Source organism: Nothobranchius furzeri, chromosome 4 (assembly GCF_043380555.1).
Source record: "Nothobranchius furzeri strain GRZ-AD chromosome 4, NfurGRZ-RIMD1, whole genome shotgun sequence".
Taxonomy (NCBI): Eukaryota; Metazoa; Chordata; class Actinopteri; order Cyprinodontiformes; family Nothobranchiidae; genus Nothobranchius; species Nothobranchius furzeri.
In genome coordinates, this window is record NC_091744.1 from 86191574 (window position 1) to 86217612 (window position 26039).

The 26039-nt window shown below is 43.0% G+C and overlaps 4 protein-coding genes across 4 annotated transcripts in view; 3 read left to right on the forward strand and 1 right to left on the reverse strand.

Annotated features, from left to right (window-relative positions):
- Window positions 1-2349, forward strand: part of adat1 (adenosine deaminase tRNA specific 1) — a 25007-nt gene extending 22658 nt beyond the window's left edge. The window contains exon 9 of the mRNA XM_070550715.1: window positions 1966-2349. Within this exon, the coding sequence (XP_070406816.1) occupies window positions 1966-2119 (154 nt within the window). The 3' untranslated portion in view covers window positions 2120-2349. The remainder of the gene's footprint in view (window positions 1-1965) is intronic.
- Window positions 1-10183, reverse strand: part of gabarapl2 (GABA(A) receptor-associated protein like 2) — a 13434-nt gene extending 3251 nt beyond the window's left edge. Inside the window, exons 1-3 of the mRNA XM_015965341.3 lie at window positions 9997-10183; window positions 9070-9125; window positions 90-262 (exon numbers count right to left, since the gene is read on the reverse strand). Of these exons, the coding sequence (XP_015820827.1) occupies window positions 90-262; window positions 9070-9125; window positions 9997-10030 (263 nt within the window). The 5' untranslated portion in view covers window positions 10031-10183. The remainder of the gene's footprint in view (window positions 1-89; window positions 263-9069; window positions 9126-9996) is intronic.
- Window positions 10184-10554: 371 nt separating this feature from the next.
- tmem231 (transmembrane protein 231) lies at window positions 10555-16164 on the forward strand. The gene is made up of 7 exons (XM_015965340.3): window positions 10555-10926; window positions 12701-12867; window positions 13250-13378; window positions 14533-14676; window positions 15103-15184; window positions 15287-15392; window positions 15532-16164. Exons 1-7 carry the CDS (start codon window positions 10788-10790, stop codon window positions 15692-15694), a joined length of 930 nt encoding a protein of 309 aa, XP_015820826.3. The 5' UTR covers window positions 10555-10787; the 3' UTR covers window positions 15695-16164.
- A 4226-nt stretch (window positions 16165-20390) lies between these two features.
- Window positions 20391-25023, forward strand: chst6 (carbohydrate sulfotransferase 6). Its single transcript, XM_054733459.2, has 2 exons — window positions 20391-20528; window positions 23615-25023. Exon 2 carries the CDS (start codon window positions 23670-23672, stop codon window positions 24867-24869), a length of 1200 nt encoding a protein of 399 aa, XP_054589434.2. The 5' UTR covers window positions 20391-20528; window positions 23615-23669; the 3' UTR covers window positions 24870-25023.
- The last annotated feature ends 1016 nt before the right edge of the window (window positions 25024-26039 follow it).

The following is a 26039-nucleotide window of genomic DNA, read 5'->3' on the forward strand; positions in this document are numbered from 1 at the left end:
TCGACTTTTTAAAAAATTAAGTCATGCAGCCCCTAGTATACAGACACATACATACGTTTATATGAGTGTGGACTAATGACCGCTCTCACCTGGACTGGGGGACGGTTTTGTCGACGAACAGGAAGATAGCTTTCTCTGAAGGTAGCTGGATGCGTTTCCTGATGATCCACATGAACTGAGCCACCGTGATGTCAGAGGGCACCAGGTACTTCCTCTTATCGATGTCCACTATCTGAGATCCGGAGACCTTCTCCACAATCACCTGGAGAAGACATCAAATCAAACAACAACTTGTAGTTATAAAAGTGTCACCAATCTCAGCACACTGCAACAAGCAATCAGTGTTTTTATTTTGTCGCAATAATTCGAAGACAAATAGGAAGTCTTATCAACAGTGAATGCGGACGACATGTTTTTCAGCGTGGGATCAAGTCAATGTTTATGCAAGCTGGGATGGTGGCAACACCATGCGTTTATCTTTGTTTGTTGACGAAGCCTTAAGTCCAAACATCCTAAACACATTCTAACAGGAAGTAGCTTTAAAAAAGCGTCATCAGTCTTTAAAGTGGCAGTGTGTAGTTTCCTGGCGCTAGGGGGCAGTGCATCAGTTCTGGGTACTTTTACACCATTTCACTGTGACTGTCGCTAGTTTAACTCAGTCGCTGCCAACCGTTTCCTGATTGGTAAAGCCCTTCGCTGCCAGCGTTTCTCACCGTTTTTACTGTGTTTTTAAGAGTGACAGAACGTGGCGTGCTAGGATGATGCCGATGCCAAAAAACCAAAACAAAGCGGAGACTCACCTCTTACATCAGGAAGAATCCGCGCATTTTGAGCGTTATCCGTTCTTTCATAATCCGTTGTTGAATTGTGATTGGCAGAAGCTTTTCCGGTTCGCGCCTCACTTTTTTACAGCAGCGGCCCAAAACGATCTCCTAACACGTGGATGTTCTGCTTCCTGATCACGTGACGTGTGACGTACGCTGATGAAGATCGGCTTTAGAGCTGAGATGTTTGTTCTCACGGTGCGGGGGCTCGTCCGACGCCCACGCAGTAAAAACATGTAAATGACGACTTTAGTCGTCATTGGCAGTGAACGAGTTAAAAAACATTACGGTAAAAGCTACCTGTGGAGCAGAAAGCATGCCACCTCGGTGTGACTCCTCAGACTTTGATTCAATTCAATTCAGGTTTATTTATGTAGCACCAAATCATGACCAGAGTCGTGTCAAGGCACTTCACACAGTAAACATTCCAATATGATGGTCCTTTAGTTCAGTCGAGGGAATGCAATGCCGATTGTAATTTTCTGGTACAGTTCTTTCCGGATCTACTCGGGGTCCTGTGCCTGCCGATGACGTCATCATACTACGGCAATACCACTTGGCCAAAATATATTTAATCTCTTTTTTGATTCTGTTCTTTCACATGTTTTGGAAAGACTTTTGCAATTTTGTAATTAAATTCATGTTTCTTACTACCTACATGTTTTCGAACGCGGTAACATAACTTTTGTTAGTCGTACATCCAGCCGATCGTTTAGTCATCAACAGGCATAGGACCCCAAGCAGGCCCGAAGGAAACAGGGCATCCCCAAAGATGCTAGACCTGCACTCCATGTACTTTAGACCTGATTTTTATGGTTATATGGTACAAAGCCACCAACATTTGTCACTACTGGACATCATTTTATTCATTTTCAACGACCTTTCGATGGATATTTCTAGAGATTAAAGGTAAAAACACACATTGTCACTTTAACAACACAGAACCGACACATTCCCAACAGTTTACTTGTCTGACTACATAAACATGAGCGATTAGTTTATCATTAATCTATGATCATTAGAATTCACAATATAGAAATTAGTTAAACAGCTTTTAACTGTGTATAGATGAATTAGACTTTATTGCTCACATGTCTTATTCTATTAATCACTCATGTCTGTATGTTTTTTTTTCTTCAAGGCACTCGAGGAGTAGACGCTTCTCTCTTTCGCTCCCCTATCTTTTTTCCCAAGACTCTTTGTCCTGTCTGCCCACAGAGCGCTTCTCTGCATTTCTTCTGAAAAACTCTATTTTTAACCATGGATTTGATAAACTGGTCATTCAGTGCGATTGATAAGATTTTTTCAACAATGAGAACGGAACAGTGGCTCCCACATGTCCACAGGGGACACACCCGGTGGGATATTTGTTGGATTCCTGGAAGGAATGGAAGATCATATGCCTCAGCCAGTTGTCCATTGAGGATATCAAAGACGTGTGGATATTTGGTCTGATGATCACTGGATTTCTCCTGATTGGAGTGGGAGGATATCTGGTTTTCTGGAAATTTGGGAAGACGGGAGCGATTGGAGGGCGACCCGCACCCACGGAAAGCACCGTCTGTGTGGAGACTTCTCAGACTGGGACGTTATTCGAGGTGAATCGTAAGCTGGACAATGTTCCAGCTGTGATACCGCTATTAGTGCGCAAAATGGATGTCATCTCGGGAGAGAGTCACCGGAGGGTATGGACAGATTTAAAAACCCAAAACTGGCTTCATTGAAGGACTAAAATGATCAGTTTAAAGACTGAAGGCAGAGAGGAAAGTTATCTCAGCCTGACCCAAACAAATTCTTGTTATCTGAATCTGACACCCTGGTAGCCTTGAGCTGCAAGCAAATATAACCCCCACAAAGGAATGCAGACTGATGCTGTGAAAACCCGAAACCCCCCCCCCCCCCCCTTCGGATTGGTGGACTTCAGCCTGGCGAGGTCATCAATCTGTAGGAGTCTTTGCTTCTCCCAAGATCTCCCTCCCACCTGTGACTGTACAGTAGATGAGCGCCAGATGGCTGCTCTCGCTGGAGGAAACAGGATTCTGATCCATTTATCTATCTGGGACCATGTTAGGGGTGGTGGTGTCCCCAGACATCGTTTTTTCCCTGCTGACTCCTACTCATCTAGAAGTACTCTGAAGTATTCCCAGGTTGGATGTGAGATGTAATCTCTGCTGAGTTGTGGGTCTTCCCCAAGTGACACATGTAAACTGGCCTAGTTTGTTTGTTTTTTAATTAAAACAATTGCATTACCTCTTGGCTGCGCTTTAGAACTAACGCAACACCACAAACATGACTACTTTATAAGCATTTATCATACACCGAAGCCTAACTCAAAGAAATATCGCTCCGGTTTACGTCTCTAAAAGCAACAGCAAGCATCTGTTTGACTAAAGGATCTTCTGATTGGTTTAAAGCTCACTGAGTGAAATACAATATACTTTTCTGCAGAAATGAACATGAAATTGACAAATGTCACCTGAACGAATCACTCTGGGTGTCACGTGACCAGATCTGAGGTGGAAACAGGAGAAATTTTCGAGCTTCCTGGCAGTGAGGGCCTAAAGCCTGATGCCAAAACGCCGCTTTAGAGCTTTTTGTAATCCGAGACCTTAAATGCTCCAGGGAACAACTAATAACTACTAAAGCTGCACTATTGTCACCATAAAAATACCTGCTTTATCTGGTTTGTTGGACAGGGTGCTGCTAATGTAATCTGAGTCTATTATAGTGTTTATGCTGCAGCTTAGTCACTAAGAGCAGGGTTCTCTGTGGGAGAAATAATTTAAATACTGATCACAAAAAGTTGTGGAAAGGTAAAGGTGACTGCAGGTTTGCAAAACAACCTCCAGGGGTAAAAAAAGAAAAAAGAAAAAGCTTTTTTATTTGACATTTAGGAAATATGTGGGTATAAACAAAAGGATAAGCTTAGAGTTCCTCCCAGCTGTCATATCAATGAACGGTGAAGAGTGAGATTTGTATTTATAAACAAATTATCGGCCACACAAAAGCCTCTCGGTATAACGCCTCAGGACACAAACACAGTTCTAATGCTGAAGAACTCAGAGCAAACATCTTCCAGATTGTCAGAAGAACTGCTCCAAAGTGATTTGAAGTTTGAATTAAGCCTGGATGAGTCATTTTACAGATTTTTACTTGATTACAACTTCTCCAGTTATTGGACAATCTGCTCTACCTTCTGAATCCCATAATATGCCTTACATGGACAAGCACCATCATACATTGGTGATCTTCTCAGTCCCTACACCCCCCAGCAGGTCCCTGAGGTCCGGTGACCAAAGCCTACATGGTAAATGCATTTTGTCCTCAAGGGCTCCCGTAGAAGCAAACATGGCATCTAATATGGCGTCGCCCAGAGACTTAGGCCCACTCCCTTGTATTTTAGACGAGATTTTTATGGTTATATGTTAAGAAGCCGCCAATATTTTTCAACAACTGGGCATCATTTAACTCATTCACTGCCAAAGACGACTAAAGTCATCATGTGCATGTTTTTACTGTGTGGGCGTCGGACGAGCCCCCGCTCCGTGAGAACAAACATCTCAGCTCTAAAGCCGATCTTCTTCCACGTACGTCACACGTCACGTGATCAGGAAGCAGAACATCCATGTGTTAGGAGATCGTTTTGGGCCACTGCTGTAAAAAAAGTCAGGCACGAACCGGAAAAGCTTCTGCCGATCACAATTCGACAACAGATTATGAAAGAACGGATAACGCTCGAAACACGCGGATTCTTCCTGATGTAAGAGGTGAGTCTCCGCTTTGTTTTGGTAGTTTTGGCGTTGACATCATCCTACCAACGTTCTGTGACTTTTAAAAAAGCAAAGAAAACACCGGCAGCAAAAAGCTTTTCTGATCAGGAAATGGATGGCAGTGAATGAGTTAATAAATTTTCAACAACAGTTTGAGGGATACCTCCAGAGATTAACGATAAAACCTACACATTGTCCCTTTAAGGTAATTTAGTTACTTCCTTTATAAGGCACCTTCAACGCCCTTATCAGCAGCATACCAAGATGCTGAGCACAACCACAAAACACACGATAAGAACAAATATAGTGTCGTGTCGTTGATTACTCGAGACTTTTGTGCAACTTTTAGGCTTTTTATTGCTGCTATCCTAGTTAAAACAGACATGGGGAAAATCTTAACCAAATCCAAATAATGCATTTATTTATCAGCATAATAGCATTTTTTTTAAATCACACATTTATAATTAAATAATTAATAACTACAGCCTTACATAAGAGTCTTGTATAAATGGCCATTTGGTGCTTTGTGTGATCTTCGTTACGCCACTCTTTAAAGAGCAAGTCACCCCCTACCAGAGTCTTACTCCACTCCCACTTCCTGTTTGAAAAATGCAACAAATGCTGTCGCCTAGCAGACCGAGAGGGCGGAGCCTCTAACAAGTACACACACAGGCTCACAACGACATTGTGACATCATATGGTACCAGCTAACGTTCTAGGGTACCTCTTAGCCAATAGCAAAGGCAGATTTAAATTCAAATGCAGTGCAGAGTTTTTGCCTGACAACGGCACAACACTGACAGTTTTAGACAGAAAATTAAAATTTTTACTCCTTGAACCATCACCTTATCGTGGTGGAGGAGTTTGAGTGCCCTAATGATCCTAGGAGCTATGTTGTCTGGGGCACTTTGTGCCCCTGGTAGGGTCTCCCATGACAAATTGGTCTTAGGTGAAGGGTGAGACAAAGAAGGGTTCACAGGATCTTTCATGGAAGTAAATTCAAAGAGTCGGAGTACCTGGCTCGGAGGGTTACCGAGCCAGGACTGGGGTTGGGGTCCGTGAGCGAGCGCCTGGTGGCCGGATTTTTGCCCATGGGGCCTGGCCGGGCCCAGCCCGAACCGGATACATGGGCTCATCCAACTGTGGACCTACCACCCGCAGGAGGAACATGAAGGGTCCGGTGCAATGTGGATCAGGTGGCAGACCAAAGCGGGAGCCTTGGCGGTCCGATCCCCGGACAATGAAACTGGTTTTTGGGACATGGAACGTCACCTCGTTGGCGGGGAAGGAGCAGGAGCTTGTGGCAGAGGTTGAGCGGTACCGGCTAGATATAGTCGGACTCACCTCAACACATAGCATTGGCTCTGGAACCCAAGTCCTTGAGAGGGGTTGGACACTCTCCTTTGCTGGAGTTGCTCCGGGTGAGAGGGGAAGGGCTGGGGTTGGCTTTTTGTTAGCCCCAACACTCTCTGCCTGTGTGTTGGGGTTTACCCCGGGGGACGAGAGGGTAGCTTCCCTGCGCCTTTGGGTCGGGGAACAGGTCCTGACTGTTGTTTGTGCTTATGGGCCAAATGTCAGTTCAGAGTACCCACCCTTTTTGGAGTCCCTGGGACGAGTGCTAGATAGTGCTCCATCAGGGGACTCCATAGTCCTGCTGGGGGACTTCAATGCTCATGTGGGCAATGACAGCTTGACCTGGAGGGGTGTGATTGGGAGGAACGGCCCGCCTGATCTGAACTCAATTGGTGTCTCGTTATTGGACTTCTGTGCAAGCCGCTGTTTGGCCATAACGAACACCATGTTTGAACATAAGGATGCCCATCGGTACACTTGGTACCAGGGCAGCCTAGGTCGCAGGTCGATGATAGACTTTGTAGTCGTATCATCTGACCTGCGGCCGTATGTTTTGGACACCCGAGTGAAGAGAGGAGCGGAGCTGTCAACTGATCACCACCTGGTGGTGAGTTGGATCAGATGGCAGGGGAGGATGCTGCGTTGTCCTGGCAGACCCAAACGCATAGTGAGGGTCTGCTGGGAACGCCTGGCAGAAGAACCTGTTAAGACGGTCTTCAACTCCCACCTCCGGCAGAGCTTTGACCGCGTCCCGAGAGCAGTGGGGGACATTGACTCCGAATGGGCCTTGTTCCACTCTGCGATTGTTGAGGCGGCTGTTGCTAGCTGTGGTCGCAAGGTGGCCAGTGCCAGTCGTGGTGGCAACCCCCGTACCCGCTGGTGGACTCCAGAGGTTCGGGGAACCGTCAGGCTGAAGAAGGAGGCCTACAGGGCGTGGCTGGTCTGTGTGTCTCTGGAGGCAGCAGACAGGTACGGAATAGCCAAGTGGGGTGCAGCAGTGGCAGTTGCCGAGGCAAAATCTCAGGCGTGGGAGGAGTTTGGTGAGGCCATGGAGAGAGACTATCGATCGGCTCCAAATAGGTTCTGGAAAACTGTCTGGCGCCTCAGGAGAGGAAGGCAGCAACTCGCTCACTCTGTTTACAGTGGGGATGGGGAGCTGCTGACGTCAACTGGGGCAATAGTCGGACGGTGGAAGGAATACTTTGAGGAGCTCCTCAATCCCACCTATGCACATTCCGAGGAGGAACCAGAGCCGGGAGACCTGGGGATGGACTGTCCAATCTCGGGGGCAGAAGTTGCTGAGGTAGTCAAACAACTGCACAGCGGCGGAGCCCCGGGGGCGGATGAGGTTCGTCCTGGGTATCTCAAGGCTATGGATGTTGTAGGGCTGTCATGGTTGACACGTCTCTGCAACATTGCATGGTCATCGGGGGCAGTTCCTAGGGAGTGGCAGACCGGGGTGGTGGTCCCCATCTTTAAGAAGGGTGACCTGAGGGTGTGTTCCAACTATAGGGGGATCACACTCCTCAGCCTCCCTGGAAAGGTCTACTCCAAGGTACTGGAGAGGAGGGTCCGATCGATAGTTGAATCAGATTGAGGAGGAGCAGTGTGGTTTTCGTCCTGGCCGTGGAACTGTGGACCAGCTCTATACCCTTGCAAGGGTGATGGAGGGGGCATGGGAGTTTGCCCAACCAATCCACATGGGTTTTGTGGATTTGGAGAAGGCTTATGACCATGTCCCCAGGGGCACCCTGTGGGGGACGCTCCAGGAGTATGGGGTGGGTGGCTTTCTGTTAAGGGCCATTCAGTCCCTTTACCAGAGGAGCGTGAGTTTGGTCCGCATAGCCGGTAGTAAGTCGGACCTGTTCCCAGTGAGGGTTGGGCTCCGCCAGGGCTGCCCTTTGTCACCGGTTCTGTTCAATACCTTTATGGACAGAATTTCTAGGCAAAGCCGTGGTATGGAGTGTGTTGAGTTTGGTGGCGGGAGAATCTCGTCTCTGCTTTTTGCGGATGATGTGGTCCTCCTAGCTTCATCCAGCTCTGACCTTCAGCTCTTGCTGGGTAGGTTCGCGGCCGAGTGTGAAGCGGCTGGGATGAGGATCAGCACCTCCAAATTTGAGACCATGGTTCTCGACCGGAAAAGGGTGGCTTGCCAACTCCGGGTCGGGGGAGAGGTCCTACCTCAAGTGGAGGAGTTTAAGTATCTCGGGGTCTTGTTCACGAGTGAGGGTAGGAGGGATCGGAAGATTGACAGGCGGATTGGTTCGGCGTCTGCAGTGATGCGGACGCTGAGCCGATCTGTCGTGGTGAAGAAGGAGCTGAGCCAGAAAGCCAGGCTCTCGATTTACCGGTCGATCTACGTCCCAATCCTCACCTATGGTCATGAGCTTTGGGTAATGACCGAAAGAACGAGATCGCGGATACAAGCGGCCGAAATGAGTTTCCTCCGTAGGGTGGCCGGGCTCAGCCTTAGAGATAGGGTGAGGAGCTCGGACATTCGGGAGGGACTCGGAGTAGAACCGCTGCTCCTCTGGATCGAAAGGAGCCAGTTGAGGTGGTTTGGGCATCTGGTCAGGATGCCTCCTGGACGCCTCCCCAGGGAGGTGTTTCGGGCATGTCCTGCTGGCAGGAGGCCCCCGGGTCGACCCAGGACACGTTGGAGAGGTTACATCTCCAATCTGGTCAGGGAATGCCTTGGGGTCCTGCCGGAGGAGCTGGTGGAGATGGCCAGGGAGAGGACGGTCTGGAGCTCCCTAGTTGGGATGCTGCCCCCGCGACCCGGACCTGGATAAGCGGAGGAAGACGAGGACGACTAAAATGCACTTAAGTGCAAAACTATTGATGACACGTGTCTGCAGCACGATTAGACACACATTTATATAGTTTATCAGAAAGAAAAAAAGTTGATTTGGGGGGTGACTTGCTCTTTAAATCATGAGAATGAAATAGATTTGATTTGTTAAAAATCTGTTTGTTTATTTCTTTCCTCAGCTGGAGATCAGTTTAAAACAACAACAAAACTAAATCTCCTGACTTCAGCTCTGCGTCCCTGCAGGTTACATTCAGACAGCTTAATCTGTTGATTTACTGTCATGCCAGTGCACCCCACCCCCTGGACTCACCGGTACTCTGTCAGGGTATTTGTTGCGTATTTTGGCTGACTCCACACATCGGTGCTCTGAGGGAGGGACAGAAAACAAACAGGAAGTAGAGATTAAAAGGATGAGTGAGGCCTCTTGGGATTCTTCCTCTGCCATCTTAAAGCCAAGCCTTGTTCAACACAGAGAGCTCCCTGTGCACAGCAGACACTTTTCACACAAGATGCAGCACGCATAAAATGGATTATCAACTCTAACAACAATTTGTGATCAAATTAAGGCACTAGCTGCCTTTCACAGTGATTGTAATCATGATTGATGCCATTGTGTGCATTGATTTTAGGCAGGACATGCAGCAATGCAGAAAATGAGGCCCGGGGAGGGGAGGAGAGGTGATAGTTGATAAGGTGCAGGCTTTCATTAACCCAGATAAGAGGCCTACTTTGGATGTGTTTCTTTAAAAAGGTTATCCGGTGAGAGTTTCCACACAAAAGCTGAGTTACATAACAGAAATGGCTCCAATGAGATGTGAGTTCAGTTACTGTTAATGCGTTTGAAACAATCCTGACTTACATGTTCAAATTGTATTTTCATTAGGTCTCTTAGCCAATTAAAAAAATATAAGAATTTATTCTTGCTGGATTTGTTCTGACATTAGGTGTTTAGGTCAAACATTATCAAAAGGTGTAAACACACAGTGTAAAGACAGGAATCAGAGCAGATTCAGCTGATTTTGCTTTTAGGGCAACGATAAAGCGACCAAAAAGGGAAAATGGTTTCATGCAGCGAAATCGAATTACAGCAGTCGTGCAAATGGCAAAAAATAAAAGCATGCATTACTGCGTCTATGAGCGGTGGCATTGCTAAACGATGCGGGGACAGTAAAACAGAATAAGGTGGGATGACACGACAAGAGCATCTCTTGTTTCATAACAATCCAAACCCTTTTACCGAGGGAATGGTCCTCTTTAAACATCCATTTCATCTTTGCTGGATCCCCGCACTGAGGCGTGACGCGTAGAAGCTTCTAAATCTGCGGGTAATGTCGGCGAATTGTCCAAATATCCAGACAAACGCAATCAAAACAACGTCAAATTAGCCTTTCAGCTGTGCGTCTAGCGGAGAGGTGACGTCAACGTCTGACAGAGTGCTGCCTTCACGGGCTCTCCGGGAGAGTCGGTCTATCCGTGACTGAGTCCTCACACACATAAAACATAATGGTAAAGGCGCTTGTTTGTATTTCTGTTATTTTCTAAAGAACAGAATAACACATACAGTCAGAATGAGTAACATCATAAGAAAAATACCTAATAAATGATTTCCATAATCTCTAAAAAATGCCCCCAAGACAGTCTGTGTAAATAGTTTCTCTACACTATGTTCATCAAAATTAAAAAGAGTAGCAGACGCCTCATAAAATAGCAACATTTCCACATCTGGAAAAAAGGTTCCCGTACTCTCAAACGTTGCGTGAACGCAGTCTGGTCGTTGGCTGCCATGGTAACCGCCAGACGCCTAGCTAACATGGCGTGGGATCCCGCACCGATAATCACAGAGGCTAACAAAAATAGCATGTTAAACGCCAAATTTCGTGATGAATATGTCTTTATGGGGCTGCTTGACTCCACATTCAACTAGATGGACATTGCTTTATATGAGTTAAATATGTTTGTGAGCTTTTTCTCTTATTAGACCCGAGTTAGCATCCGCGTTAGCGGTTAGCGTTTAGCTAGCGGGTACTCATGGCTTTTTATGAAGTCTACTCTCACCCGGCCGTGGTTCGGTACAAAACCAGTGTTTGTACAACAGCTACCTTATTTCTGGTTGTTGTTTTATGCCTTACGTACATCCCACCGCTGCTGGTTGCATACAGGAGTCAAGGTACAGTAACGGTCACCAGAAAGCTTTTATTAACTGTTCATCGTGTCTCCTCAAATGTCCTACGATGTGTAAATCCTCAGTTACAGAGACAAGAAGTAATAACAAATGCTTAGGTTCACCAAAACCTCGGGTTTATGGAGGGAACAAGTCTTGTAAAGTTTATTGAAGGAAGGTTTACTGAATGTTTTTTATTATCTTATTATAATTTTGCCCTTTTTGTATTTGTTACCATCACAAAGATATTTAATCTGACCATCAAGTGACTGCAGAAAAACCAATCCCAGATTAAATTCACATAATGATAGAATAAAATAACAGGGATATTTACAGACCAACTTTTCATGCTTTTATACTGTGATGTGACTGAAAAAAAATACAAATAAAATATGCATTTATTGTGATTGATGAGTGAAAGTTTCGTAATTAACTTGGAGAATATTGCAGAAACCTGCAATAAAAAGCCTCAGTTTTGTGTTTGAAATTATTTCTTTTAAATAATGATAAACGAACCTCACGTGTACAGCACCTTTCAGAGTCGGAGGACTCCAAAGCTCTTTACACTACAGTGTTTCATTCATCCATTCACACACATTCACACGCTGATGAGCTACATTGTATCCACAGCTGCACTTGGCCTTCCGATTACTGGACAACCCGCTGTGCCTCTTGAGCTGCTGGTCCAATATTAGAGAGGCATCCATTCTGGTTTTTGAGATTGATACAGGTTTTCAGTTCTTGTACAGATCTGACCAGCAGGTGCTGAATATCTTATACTTTAGACAACCCCAACTTTTGCTAAATCATATGGAGAAACTCTGAAAAGCAGTTATGTTCAGCAACAAAGGCTGCAGAACTTTAGTTGATCATCTTTGAGCCAGAAACCTGCTTGTGCAGCTAAGTCTCATTCTCATTTTACACATACCTCTCAGTAGGTAATTTGCAGTTTTTTTTTTACCCTGAAGGTATTTAATTCTCCAAGTAGCTTTCTACAGATTCCCACTCTTAACCCTGTTGCAAAACAAAACTAATAAATCTGGAAAACTCATCTAATATTTACCAATCAGCATCCATTTTGGCTCATGTGATATTTAGACACTGCCAATAAACTAGTTCACTTATTGAAAACATACACAAATTTCTCTTAAAATTAAGAATTTTTTGCATTAAGATTTGAAAATGTGCTCCATAACTTGTGATTTTAGCACGACCAATAAAGCAACATGGCAACGTCAAGTTCTTGTCAATGTCTGGAAATCTCACTTGTGTTAATCCACCAGATTTTACAGGAAACGTTCCTGTTCACAAACTTAATATGGAAACAAAAACACATGGTTTACTCCGCAGATCACCTTAGCTTGTGAGATTTATAATCTCGACAACAACTCGAGAGCTTCTTTACAAAACCTTCAGTTGCTGAGATGATAAAGTTTTATAGCAGCAATAAAAATAAAAGAGTAACTTACCTGATAACAGTGCTTTCACACATTGTTTTACAGCATCTAGTCTAAATGACAGCTTTGTTTCTTTTTTTAACACACCACTGACTGTTTCCAATTGTCATTTACCTAAAAAAAACAACGTTTAAAATATTTGACCATGTTGAAAATGATTATTTTGGATGTCAAAGACATTTTCATGGAAGAGCTGTTATTGCCCGTGTGAATTAGCTTAGTGGACGTTCACGAGAAGATGAGGTGGAGAAAGGAGTTGAGTGGAACTGTATCTGACGCTCTGAGCAGATAGAGTTCACTGCTTTAGTTTCTTCTCATTTCAGGTTTCTGGATAAAACGAAGCATTTACGAAGAACAGCCGGTTGTGAGGTTCCAGTACGAGACTTTGCTGTTAGCAGCAACCAGTGCTCAAGGACATTATGTTGCCTGGAGCACTTTCCCTTTCCTTAACAACATGCTTGGGACCAACCTACGTATCCCCACTATCTCTGTAAGAAAACTCAACGTTCCTCTCCCTTAAGTTATTTCTGAATCACTGGTAAAATCTCTGCAGCTTTGATTTCATATTTTACACCTAAAAGGCTGAGACTGACTGCCAACCAGAGCAGGATGAATACTGTTGAAGTAAAAAACATGCTGGTGCTCAGCCAGCCAGCAGTGAGTCAGAACACAGAAAATTCACATAAAAGACTTAATAGGTGCTTAATATTTGTGAAAGTGAAAACATAAAGAAACCAGAAAAAGCTAAAACACATTTTTACTCTAAAGGAGGATCATTCATTTCCACGAGTCTCTTGTGCCTCTGCAAGATTGTCTTTTGTAATTATGTATTTTTGTTTTGTAAATGAAAATTGTGTTTTGTTTTCATAAAGGTGAGAGAGGAGGACCTGAACCAGGATGGGAAACTGGACCGTTTGAACCTGCAACTGCAGCTTCCGCTGAAACCTGATGAACAAGTTTACAGCATTCAGCTGCTGCTCACCTTCAGCTACCAGCTCTTTGTATGTATCCCACTCCAGTAGCCGTCTCACAAAGAGCTCTTTCCATGCAGAGGAAGAGGATTTTTATTTGTGTCCAACGTGCTTTGAAGAAATATTTCAGCCACTTCGTCTTTGCATTAAAGGGACATTATGGAAGTGTGACAGCCAAAACATGTATAGAAATAATAAATGTCTTCTTCATACATTCTCCTGCAATGCCCTGGTCCTGTAGAATGAGCCCTGGCATTTTTACTGTGATTGCCTGTTTTTATGTAAAATCACAGAAAAAGAGAGATGCTCGGGTCGAGCAGGCTGCTTCATGCGCGTTCACGCTCAGGCATCGCCCGTAGCGTTTGCTATCCGTAGCTTTAGCAGCAGAGAGAGAGGCAGTGCCACTTTGTCGCTGTTCCTAACGCCTAGTGACAAAGCTAGCTACATTTCTGAGGACCCTTAGCTACTTTCTGTAGAACTTTCTTCTAGATATTTCCTGCTAATTAGCAACAAAATAGCCATTTTCACTCCGAACCGTTCTTTGAACGTTGTTTCAGCTGTCATCAAGGATATAAATGTTAGACAGTCTGAATGTTACTAGAGTGTAGCTCACCTTGTAAGATATCTGACTCTCGTGCAGAAGACCTGGGTTTGATTCTGGATGTGAACATAGTTTATTTAGAGTTTATTTTTTACATTAATGGTATATTTTTTACAGTAAGATGCCCAAATTTTTATTTGAGACTCGCTGAACGGCATTGAATTCACAGATAAAAAAGATGTGGGTTCAACTTTCATTTTGGAACAATTTTTCAAGCAAGGGAAGGGAATGATCTGAGCATGCAGGAGGACTGACCCGTCATAAACCTTTGTCGGCTGTGCTGAAGAGAAAGGTACAGAACCAAATTATTTAATTAATTATCTGTGTGTTCTTTTGTCCTCCGGGCCACACACACACACCTACACACACACACACGGGACTGTCTCAGCTGTTATTTTCGTTAAGGAGTGTGCACGTACAGCGTGCACGCCTCGTGTACGAGCCTACTACTGAAGCTGCTGTTATGCTTTTGGCCTGAGGGGGCAATCGCAGGCATTAAAATTCAAAAGTCCGAAAAGTCCCTTTAAATTATTGTTGTTTAATTTAATAGTCAGAGCATTTCTATTTCTCTGGTTTCTGCTAGCGGATGTCGACAGTGGTGATGCAGAGTCTGGCTTATGTGCAGCACTCCTCACCTGTACCTGGAGTTAAACTGTTCATCAGTGGAGACCTGAGGCTTCAGCAGAGGACACCGCTTCCTCATCGGGGCCTGTACAACATCTACAATGTGAGAATAGTGTTTATTCCTTATTTATATTAATTTATCCATCCATTGTCTATACCCGCTTGTCCATGCGGGGTCGTGGGGGGGCTGGTGCCTATCTCCAGCAGTCTCTGGGCAAGTAGGCGGGGTACACCCTGGACAGGTTTCCAGTCCATCACAGGACAAACAACCATGCACACACACCTGCGGGCAGTTTAGAAAACCAATCAGCGTGACAGTCGTGTTTTTAGACTGTGGGAGGAAGCCAGAGTACGCAGAGACACCACACATGCACAGGGAGAACATGCAAGCTCCATGCAGAAAGACCTCAGGTTGGGATTTGAACCCAGGACCTGCTGCAAGGCAACAGCGCTAGCCACTGCTCCACTGTGCAGCCCTATGTTAAATTAATATGTTAAAGTATTATTTTTTGTGTTTACTGACCTAAAGGTGTCAGTGATCGATGGCACCAGCCCCTTTGCAAGTTCCTATGACCTCAGCAACATTATCAGGAGCTACCAGGAGAGAAACGGTAAGTAAGCAGAGGGATTTATTCTCTGCCGACGCCCACGGTCTCGGGTTTTGTATAATGAAGTATTTATAATTTTATAATTGTCTTTTCTTTTTTATTTAGTAACAACTGTGCTGTCTTGTCCAATGCCAGTGTGGACTATAGGACATGCTGCTGGTTCACCTTTTGAGCTTAACGCTGAAATCCGCTACCCGCTGGAGCTCATCAGATATCCTTTCATATCTAAAAGATCACCAAAAGGTGTTGTCTTGTGACTGATTTACCTTTTCGTCTTTAGGAGACGGATTACATAAACCATGACTCAGAGTTATAATTCTTCTAACGTTTTCTTAACTGCCTCCCTCCACTTATCGTCCTGGCTTCTGGGAAACCATCAAGTTTGCTTGGATCCAGTATGTCAGCGTTCTCCTCATCTTCTTGTGGGTCTTCAAACGCATCCAGAGATTTGTCTTTCAGAACCAGGTTGTAACAACCGTACCCATACCTGTAGGAAAACCTCACCTGTCGTGATGCAGAGCTGAAAGTTTATCTTTTAGGTTTTGACCAGATGACACCTTTTGTCAATTTGCTTCATGTCTGTAATGTTTGTTCTTTGGACTTCTCGTTGTTGATTCAGCTATATGTTATTGTCTAATCTGTTTATTCTGTAGGCTTAAGCATTCTAAAAGATGTTGTTATAAGATCATATACATCCTGATCTGCATCGGGGAACAAACTGTTCTTCTTTGTCACATTAAAACAACTTACACATCGTAGATATTACAAATCCTATGTTAAATTACGTGAGTTTCAACAGTTTAGTAACTTTTTTCATCTTATGTAGATTTTTCAACTTTTTTCTTATTTTTAAATCATTAAAAAAATTTTGTTTGATTTTAGCGGCTCAGTTGTAAAGAACATAAGGATATATTTTCTATATTGTTGTTTTTTTTTACACATTTGAAACTGGTTTTGACAAAAATAAAGACTTTTTAAACTTATTATAGCTTTACTGGGTATTTATTAAACAACGTGTGAAAGGAATGAGTCGTTTGGAACTATCATGAGTAAAATAGGAGTTCTCGTATTAAAGCTGTTAAAGCACAACTTCTTTCCTAGGATTAGTTTTTAATCACGTGTTTGTGCTTGATGAAAAAGATTCAGTGGTCAAATAATGTAAAAACTAATTTTCACAGACAAAACTTCAAACATGTAAGCAGGCTTATCCCTATAGTGAACACAGTGGTGGCAGCATTATGGTGTGGGGGTTGTTAAGAAGCAGAATGAAAGAGACTGTTGAGAACTGAGGCCTAAGTAAATGCAGCCAAATCCTATAATCCTCTGCCTCTCCTAAAATAAAATAAATCTGTGAAGATGACAGCTCTGGTTTTCATTTTGAGAGTGTTGTGGATTCTTAAAAAATTCATGCAGCAGACTAAAGACTTGATTCAGCTAATTTCCGTTCTCTACTTTGTCTTCTGGAATCCTGACACATTCTGTTTATGGCGGCAAACGGATGATGCACATTCAGAACGGGGGATATTGTAATCTGCTGTGTTTTAGAAACTAGAATTTATTTCCTCTCAGGAGGTGCTTGGCAGCGTATAAATGCATGTTTGTTTCTGGGATGTGAGGGTGTGTTTGGGTCCGGTTCCACATGTGTTAGATCACTGAAACGTCCCAGCTCTGGTTCAGGGTGGGACAGCTACAAGAGTTACACCCATCTAATTACAACAGCTTCAACATTTTAGAAAAATGTGTATCTACTGTACTTTAGACAACCCCAACTTGCAAAATCTTTTTGAGAAAGTCTCAAAAGCAAATTTGTTTAGAACTTTATTTGCTTATCTTTGAGCCAGTAACCACCTTGATCCCTCCTGCTTGTGCAGCTAAGTCTCATTCTCATTTTACACACACCTCTCAGTAGGTAGTTTGCAGGTTTTTTTACCTGAAGGTATTTAATTCTCTAAGTAGCTTTCTACAGATTCCCACTCTTAAAACAAAACTAATAAATCTGGAAAAGTCATCTAATATTTACCAATCAGCATCCATTTTGGCTCATGTGATATTTAGACACTGCCAATAAACTAGTTAACTTGTTGAAAACATACACAAATTTCTCTTAAAATGAAGAATTTTTGCATTAAGATTTGAAAATGTGCTCCATAACTTGTGATTTTAGCACGACCAATAAAGCAACATGGCAACGTCAAGTTCTTGTCGAGGTCTGGAAATCTCACTTGTGTTAATCCACCAGATTTTACAGGAAACGTTCCTGTTCACAAACTTCATATGGAAACAAAAACACATGGTTTACTCCGCAGATCACCTTAGCTTGTGAGATTTATAATCTCGACAGCAACTCGAGAGCTTCTTTACAAAACCTTCAGTTGCTGAGATGATAAAGTTTTATAGCAGCAATAAAAAAAGATTATCTTACCTGATAACAGTGCTTTCACACATTGTTATGCACAGCATCTAGTCTAAATGACAGCTTTGTTTCCTTTTTGAATAAACCACTGACTGTTTTAAACTGATTCCAGATCAGCGCTTCAGGGAAACGTCCCAGCTCTCTCCATCCTGCTTTTCCTTGTGCTTTGAACTTGTATACAGAGCAGTGGAGGACAGGATATGAGTCTCCTTGCAGGAACCAGGTGCATCCTTTTCATTCAATCCTTATTTTTCCACAACAAAAACCACGTGACCCATCTCCTGCAGGATGTTCATCAAGTCTCAGATTCATACCAAGTGTGTCTGTTTGGGTTCAATTTATATTTAAAGGGAAATATCAACATGTTTTTCTCTTTATCTTTGATGAATCTATTTACAAAATAAAAGCTTTCATAGTCAGGCTGTGTGATGTGGACACAGATAACAACCAAGTTATTTTTCTCCTCAGAGTGAAAAAGAAGAGTCGAACTGATTGTTTATCAAGTAAGCACAGATATGGACAAATGGGAATACAATTGTTGGAAAACTAGTTTCAGAAAAAAGTCAAATGTCAAGAAAAAGTCTAAAGTAGGCTAATTCAAGAATAGCCCAAAGACGTGAAACCCGCTTATTAATTCAGCTTTAACCAAGGGTTATGGGTGGGTTTTAATGAGTAAACTATAGAGAATTAAACATTTTATTAACCACAACACACAGGATTACCATCAGTCCTTCACAATAAGAGTCTGAAACATACACAAGCACCTCAATACATTTGAAACATTTCAAGATAATTTATTAATATTGTTCTCTGGTAAAACTCTTAACACTTATCTGTTTACAGCTTTTAAACGTTTGTCTCAAAATGGTAGTTGGACTTTATTCTGGAAATATTTTAACTTTCCCCATCAGCATTTAAACTTCAGTCTCACACTTCCTTTTTCTCCCTCAGTGGCCCTAATAGTGGCAACACTGTAAAATACAGCAGAAGTACAGTCTCCTAAGTGTAAGAATACTTTTATAAACTTCTCTTTTATTAAACTGACATTTTAATGTATTGATGGCCTTGTCCCATAGCTGGTGTGCAGAATAAGCTGCAGACTGGAAAAAGGAGCAGCTGGAGACTGAAAACCAGCTGAAAACCAGCTAAATAAAAAACATTGTTTGGTCAGTCCTTACTCTCATCTTTTGGTCAGTCCTTACTCATCTAGAGGACCTCAGATTTGGAACACAAGTGAAAAATGGCTTAAATTAAACCAAACATGTGAAAGCAATTGTTTTATATTGATTATATTAATTTTATTCACATTAACTTAATGTGTGTGTGTGTGTGTGTGTGTGTGTGTGTGTGTGTGTGTGTGTGTGTGTGTGTGTGTGTGTGTGTGTGTGTGTGTGTGTGTTGTGGGGAAATGTTTGTGTCACTTTAGTAATTACAGCTCACACATGAGCAATAAAAAGAGTAAAATTAAAAATTAAAGGCTAAGATTAGAATAAAACAAGAAAAACACAATGTAGAAATACAGAAAAAAACTCAATGGTTAAAAAATGTCTAACTATTGGATACACACACATTTTAAGAAATAAAAAATGAAACGTAAATGCGAAGTTTGCCCTTGGTCAAATCTAATTTAGGTTTCTCTAAACTGAGACCATTCTAAGAGCTACCTGCCACAGGTGAGATTACAGTTCATACTCGCCAAGGAAACCCATCTGAACTTCCCCGCTAGAGCTGCACGGGAGGGCCACTGACTGAGAGAGCACTTGTGTGAGCGCCCTTGTGTTATGACCCCATGTTTGCCACGGTGTGTCATATTGTTTCGAAGTGTTCTGCCCTTACCTTTCTTCTCATACTGAGCGACCTTCCTAGCAACGTCCTGGAGCAAGATGGCCGCCCCAATGTGCAACGTCCTGGAGCAAGATGGCCGCCCCAATGTGCAACGTCCTGGAGCAAGATGGCCGCCCCAATGTGCAACGTCCTGGAGCAAGATGGCCACCCGCTGGGGATGGAGCAAAGCCCAGACTGCTTCACCACAACGAGATCCTTCCGCTCGCTCCTCACCAGGTGGAACCAATGCGACTCATTAGCCAACAAGCAACTTGGAAGAGGTTTAAAAGCTGAAAGAACCATTGTTCAGTAAACTTCCTGTAAGCAGGTAGACTCATGTGGGCTGGTGAAGGCAGATAAGAGTTATCTCTTTATAGTAAGTCCTCTGTGCAAATAAGTAGAATCTTAGTAAAAGGTCTTTAACTTCCCCAGTTGCTAGTAGCAACTTGCTACTGTGAGTGTCTTTCTAGTGTTTGGGAGTTAGAGTTTAAAAACCTTTTTGAGAATCTTTAGTTCTGAGTGGAACATTGGTTCCTAAGCACCTTTAGTTTTTTTTTTTACTCTCTTTTGGTAAAATACCTTAGTTTGTATTCTCTGTATTAAGGTAGAGGCTTGTCTTTAAAGATAACTGGTCAGCAGAGAGAGCTGGTGTACTTCTAGTTATTAAACTCTCTTCAGAATTTTTTTTTTTTTACTGGTTTAGTTGTTTTTTTTTTTTTGTTAGAACCAGCCCATGATTTTATGTTCCATTTATTAATTTTATCTAGAAATAAAAATACTTGTTTTCACAAGTTTATCTTCTTCTTTTTTTTTATTTCTCCATTTCCCTGCCATCCCTTATAAAAGGAGAAAGGGGAGCATAACACCTTGTTGGTGGGATCATAGCTCCACTCCACTGCTCGGGTCCGTTCCGCCCACCTACCGGCAACCTCCGCCCAGTTGACCCAGCATCAGAGCAAACCCACCGGACAAGTCTCAGAGCTCCGCTTGGCAGAGGTAGCGGGGAGTCCGAGCAGCTGGTGTCCGAGGGCAGCGGGGAGGAGCGGGGAGCGCCTCGGGGGTAACTCGGAGAACGGCGCTCTCCTGGAAGTTAGCACCTCCGTTATAAAGGTAAACACGTTGTTTTATTTGTTTATTATTATATTTGACTGAAAAAGGAAGTTTGGTCACAAACGATGCTCTGTAGCTTTCGCTTCTTTCCAGTTTGAACCAGTTGCCCTTCATGTTTGATTTCGTTAGCGGACCGTTATCATGTGGGAAGCTTTGCTGCGTACTTAACAGTTACATTAATTATCTTCCTAATTTTGGGCACATTCAACTCAAAAATACTCAAATCAAACGTATAGTTTATAATAACCCCCACAGGTGAGCTTCGGGTCTTCCAGAACACCCTTTTTATTCAATATAAGGTCGACTGAGCTAACCCGGTGTTTCACCGAATTTTGTCACCATGTGGCTCTGTGGTCAAAATCTTAACGGTCAGAAACCTGATTTATTGTTATTACCCTGTTTGCTTTTTGGCTGAGAAGTGTCCTGCTACAGCTGAGATAACCGCTACTCAAAGAAAATATGTCGAATAGAAAACTAGATAATTGCCTATAAGAAATGATGACAAGCTGAAAACTAAACATTTATAGGTTTAAAGCTCAACAGGCCATAAAAGTTCAATTTTTTAAGCATGCATCGTTATTTGCAATAATTTTTTATTAACAATAATAAAAGCCCAGATGTGTTTCTATTCTTGGTGATGTAGTTTAATCTGTATCAGACAGTAAAATGTCAAAATCGGTATAAAGTTAACTGTGAACGGTTCCTTTCAGAGTAAAAGTTTGAAATGAAAGCACAAGATTTGCTCATTACGGTACTGTTCTGTCTGATATATGATCACTCACTAAAGGAGAAACTTTAATAGCCCACAGGCATTGTTCATTATAAACATCTTCATATTTAGCTTGTTTTAGTTTGGCACAAAGGGGTGGGTTAGCTGGGTGTGACTCACTTTTATTTAGAGAACATGCCAGAAAAGAAGCTGCCTCTTTGGGACAGTTGCACTTTAACAGAAGAGAAACTCAGATCTTCTACTAAAATTGTAGAAAAATTGTTAATGTAGGTTTAACCAAATGAGACGGTAAAAAGAAGAGAGCATGAAAACGATTACAACAATAAAACACCGTACAAAAAATATGCAACATCCTGAGGATTTAGATGTGTTTAACAGTTAACCAGTAATAAACCCTGAGGTGGACAGGGAAGTGCACAAGAGGTCACTAAATATGAGCCTTTACATTATCATTAGTTATGAAAAGTTTTAATTTATGTAATGCAAATGTGCAAGAATGCACCTAATATAAAGATAAACACACGTTTTGTAACTATTATATTTACTGATGTATTAAAACAGCAATCCTGGGTGGAAGGTTTAAAGCCTCGTCCTTTCAGAGGAAGCTGTGTAAACTGAAACTAGAAAACTCATCTAACAGAGTTGCTAAAGCACATATTTAAGTTCAGTGATTCAGTGCACATTACCTAAACATTTCAACATGACACTATTGGTGTAATTAATACAGCGTGGTGCGGAGACCGCTCTGTTCTTTAGCCCTGAACCTTTTATGCAAGTCTCTTCCAGTTGGTAACGTTGGTAAATTCCTCCAGATTTCAGACTTTCTCCCCAACAGCCTCTAGCTGGATTGAGTTAGGAGAAAATACCATCACATGGGATCTCCACAGGGACGCGTTCTTTGTCCCCCATTGTTTACTCTGTGCTGCAAACTGCTGCAACCCTCCTCATTAGGGTGCATTCTGCAGACTTCTGCAACCTCAAACTGATTGTTGAATAAAACAAAAACACGTTAGATCTCAATTAGGAAACGGCCCATGCACTACTCCGTCAGAGACTGCATCTGGTTTCTAAGGGTGCTTGTGACTCTGGATAGAAATAATCATCTCGCTTAAATTTCTTGGCACATCTGAATCTGTCTCCACCATATCTCCCTATCAGCATCGTAGAGGTGAGTGTTGTGGGAGGAAGCGTCTCTGTGGTATAAGAACTAACACCTCGAATAGAAAGACTCCGAGGGGAGTGGTTGAGCCAACAGAGACGTACTGATCTCTGCACAGAACCTGTCCCAGAAGCTTGTAACTGAAGTGACCAGAATCACAAAAGCTCCTCCCACCTCATAAACCAGAGCCCTCCTGCCTATAGGAGCCCACAGAGCAGCAAGTGTTCAGCAGCGATTAGACAGGTAAACAAAACAAAGATGGAGCCTTTAGTTTCTCTTCTTGCTCAGTGTAACTTGTCACACCTACAAACCGTCTACTTTACAATCATTTGAGTGAAGAATAAAGTGACAGAAGAGAAGAACCTAGCATCAGATTTGTATTTGTGTATTTTATCTCTGTAAAGTGTCCTTGAGTGTTCAGAAAGGCGCTGTTGAAATAAAATGTATTATTATTATTATCAGATTTACTCGAAGATCTGGGAACAACAACCTGTTTGGTTGTTCTACTTTAAACAATTAAATGTTCTCTTATAAAGTAAAAATTGTTAATGCAGAAAGAGCATTACTCCTGCGTGTAGATGTGTTCTCTGCATTTGTGCATCTTTTTTGTCCTCCACTCCCAACACTAATCTAACCTGCTTTCAGGACCGGTTTAATAGATAATCAAGGTCGGCTGCTTCACGAATGGCTAGCTAAAATACAAAGCGTGCGTACAACATGTAGCTAAATATACGAGTAAAAGCTCAGTTAGCTTGCTATAGATAACGTCTTGTATTTCATTTTATATCTATTATACGTTAATATTTAGATGCATGCTGTACAAGTATTTTATTTATTAGTTGGACATATATTTTTATTTTTGAGGGACACTGGTCATGTGACTTCCTGCCTGCTCAACCAGCTGACATTGTACAAGGTAGAGCTGACTAAAATACATTTCTTGTCCAGACGAAGGCCTCGTTGGCTGAAACGCATAGACACGATTTTATTTAACTAGGCATGGGTAAATAAAGGCTTTTTAATCCTCATCCTCCAGAATGCCTCAGATCCCTTTTCATAAATCTGAATAATTTATTTGAATGTAATCCTCTAACCTTTAAGCATGTAAAGTTTACTATTTATCTGCCTATCAGGATACATTTTAGATGGGTAATGATGTTCTCATTCCTCCTTTTGTTCACATTTCTTTCCTTGCAGAGGAGGCGGTCCTTTTCCCCACAGCAGATGGTCAAAGGTGGATTTTCTCATCACCATGAGTCCCCGCTACAGAGTTAACTTCAACACCATGATCTTCCTGGTCATCCTGCAGGGGGCAGCAGTGGTGCTGTTCTGCCACTGGTACATTCAGCTCACCCCCTGCGAGTCTCCCCCTCCTCAAAGGAAAGTTCATGTCTTGTTGCTGTCGTCATGGCGATCGGGTTCGTCCTTCCTGGGTCAGGTTTTCAGTCAGCACCCGTCTGTTTTCTATCTGATGGAGCCCGGTTGGCATGTGTGGACCAGAGTGCAGAAATCTGGAGCCCGGCTCCTCCGGATGGCTGTGAGGGACTGTGTCCGGAGTCTCTACCAGTGTGACTTCTCAGTGATGGATGCTTATCTCCCAGAAATCCACAACATGTCATCCTTATTCATGTGGTACCAGAGCCGGGCTCTGTGCTCGCCGCCCATTTGTTCCATCACAAAACGCGGTCAGATGAGCAACCACACTCAGTGTCGTCTGAAGTGTGACGCTCAAAGTCTGCAGAAGGTGGAGGAGGCCTGCAGGTTATACAGCCATGTGGTGTTAAAAGAAACGCGATTTTTTGAGCTGGAGTCTCTCTATCCTCTTTTGCAAGACCCTAACTTGGATCTTCGCATCGTTCATCTGGTCCGGGACCCGCGGGCCGTGATGCGTTCCAGAGAGGAGTCTGCTAAATCCTTTGAGAGAGATAATGCCGTTGTCCTGGAGCAGAGAAACGTCCCTTCGGGTGAAGTTCAGTACAAAATGATGCAGGAAATCTGCCGGAGCCACGTTCGCATTAATGAGAGGGCCGTCCTGAAACCTCCTCCGTTCCTAAAGGGCCGCTACAAAATGGTTCGCTACGAAGACATAGCACGCAACCCGCTGAAGCAGATCAGTGATATTTATGATTTTGTTGGTTTGGATTTGACCGATGAGATGGCTGAGTGGATCTACAAGGTGACTCATGGAAAGGGGAGAGGCTCCCGGACGGAGTCTTTTCAGATAACCTCCAGAAGTGCTGCTGATGTATCTCAGGCTTGGCGCACCGCTCTGCCTCACAACAAGGTTAAGCTTGTTCAGGAAGTATGTAAAGGTGCCATGTCTCTGCTCGGCTACAAGACAGTGGACAGTGAAAAGGAACAGAAGAGATTTGACATCGATGTGTTGGTTCCACAGGAACCGTATCAGTTCAGCTGGGTGTCGACAAAAACGCAGCATCCAAGTAAAAGTTAAAACTTGGACGTCACAGATCTGCCTCCTGGATCCACCTCGGCCGTGTCGACTCAGACGGATTCATGACCAAAAGGGACAAGGGGACAGTGGGATTGTTCTCTCAGCCAACACGTTCTGTTTACATGATTCAAATAAAGCATTCAGTGGTGTCGTACGAAGAAGTTGGTTTCTATAGAATCGCTGAAACTTAGTCTGCAAAGTTTGATGACTCAGCTTTTTACCGTTTAGTAGACTGTAAGTTTTGTAGAACACACACACACACAAACACACACACACACACACACACACACACACACACACACACACACACACACACACACACACACACACACACACACACACACAGCGCTCCTCCAAGTCACTAATGTTTCATGCAAAAGTTCTGGAGACAGTCGAGACAAACACTAAATATGCAGCGTCATGGGATGATTTGAATGAATCAGCATCTCTTGTCTGAGTTTCATGCTAAACCTGAAGGCTGTGCTGTAGGAGAGCCTTCCTGAGACGGGATGCATATTTTTGTTTTGCATCTAAAACTGGGCTGAAGGAGATTTACACAAAAGCGTGAAGGGACTGTTTTTGTTGCAGCATTCTGGAGCTTTTACTAAAGATGAAAACACTTCTAGATGCTATGAAGTGAGACTAGACACCTAAAACGTTACAGCAGGAGATGGAGATTATTTTGTATTGTTGAACACCGAAGGCGAGGAGGATTTACTAAATCCCTCCGTCCACATTAACTTCTTTTAATTTATACAACAACCCACTCTGTCTAGTGTAACATGCATCATATAATAGTTGTTAATGAGCAACAAATCAAATGTTAAAGCGTTTAAAAGCTGCGTGTTGCCGTTTGACTCGGCTCCTCTGTAGGATATTTAAATTTATTTATTTTTGCTTTGAGGTACTTAAGCTTGAGGCGACCTCTGCGGATCCTCGCCTTTTGGTACCGGACAGCTGAAGGTAAAATGTTTAAATGAAGAAACGTAAATCAGCTTTCTTCTGCTTCTGTCTGTCCACCAGCTCCTCTTATGAAACGTTTGAGTGTTGAGGATAAATAATTCTGGAATGACTCATTTTTGGCAGCGGCAGTCGTCGTTCTTCCTATTTGTCTTCTTGATTGTTTGCATTACAGTATCTAGAAAACGACATTCATTTTTCCATTTTGGT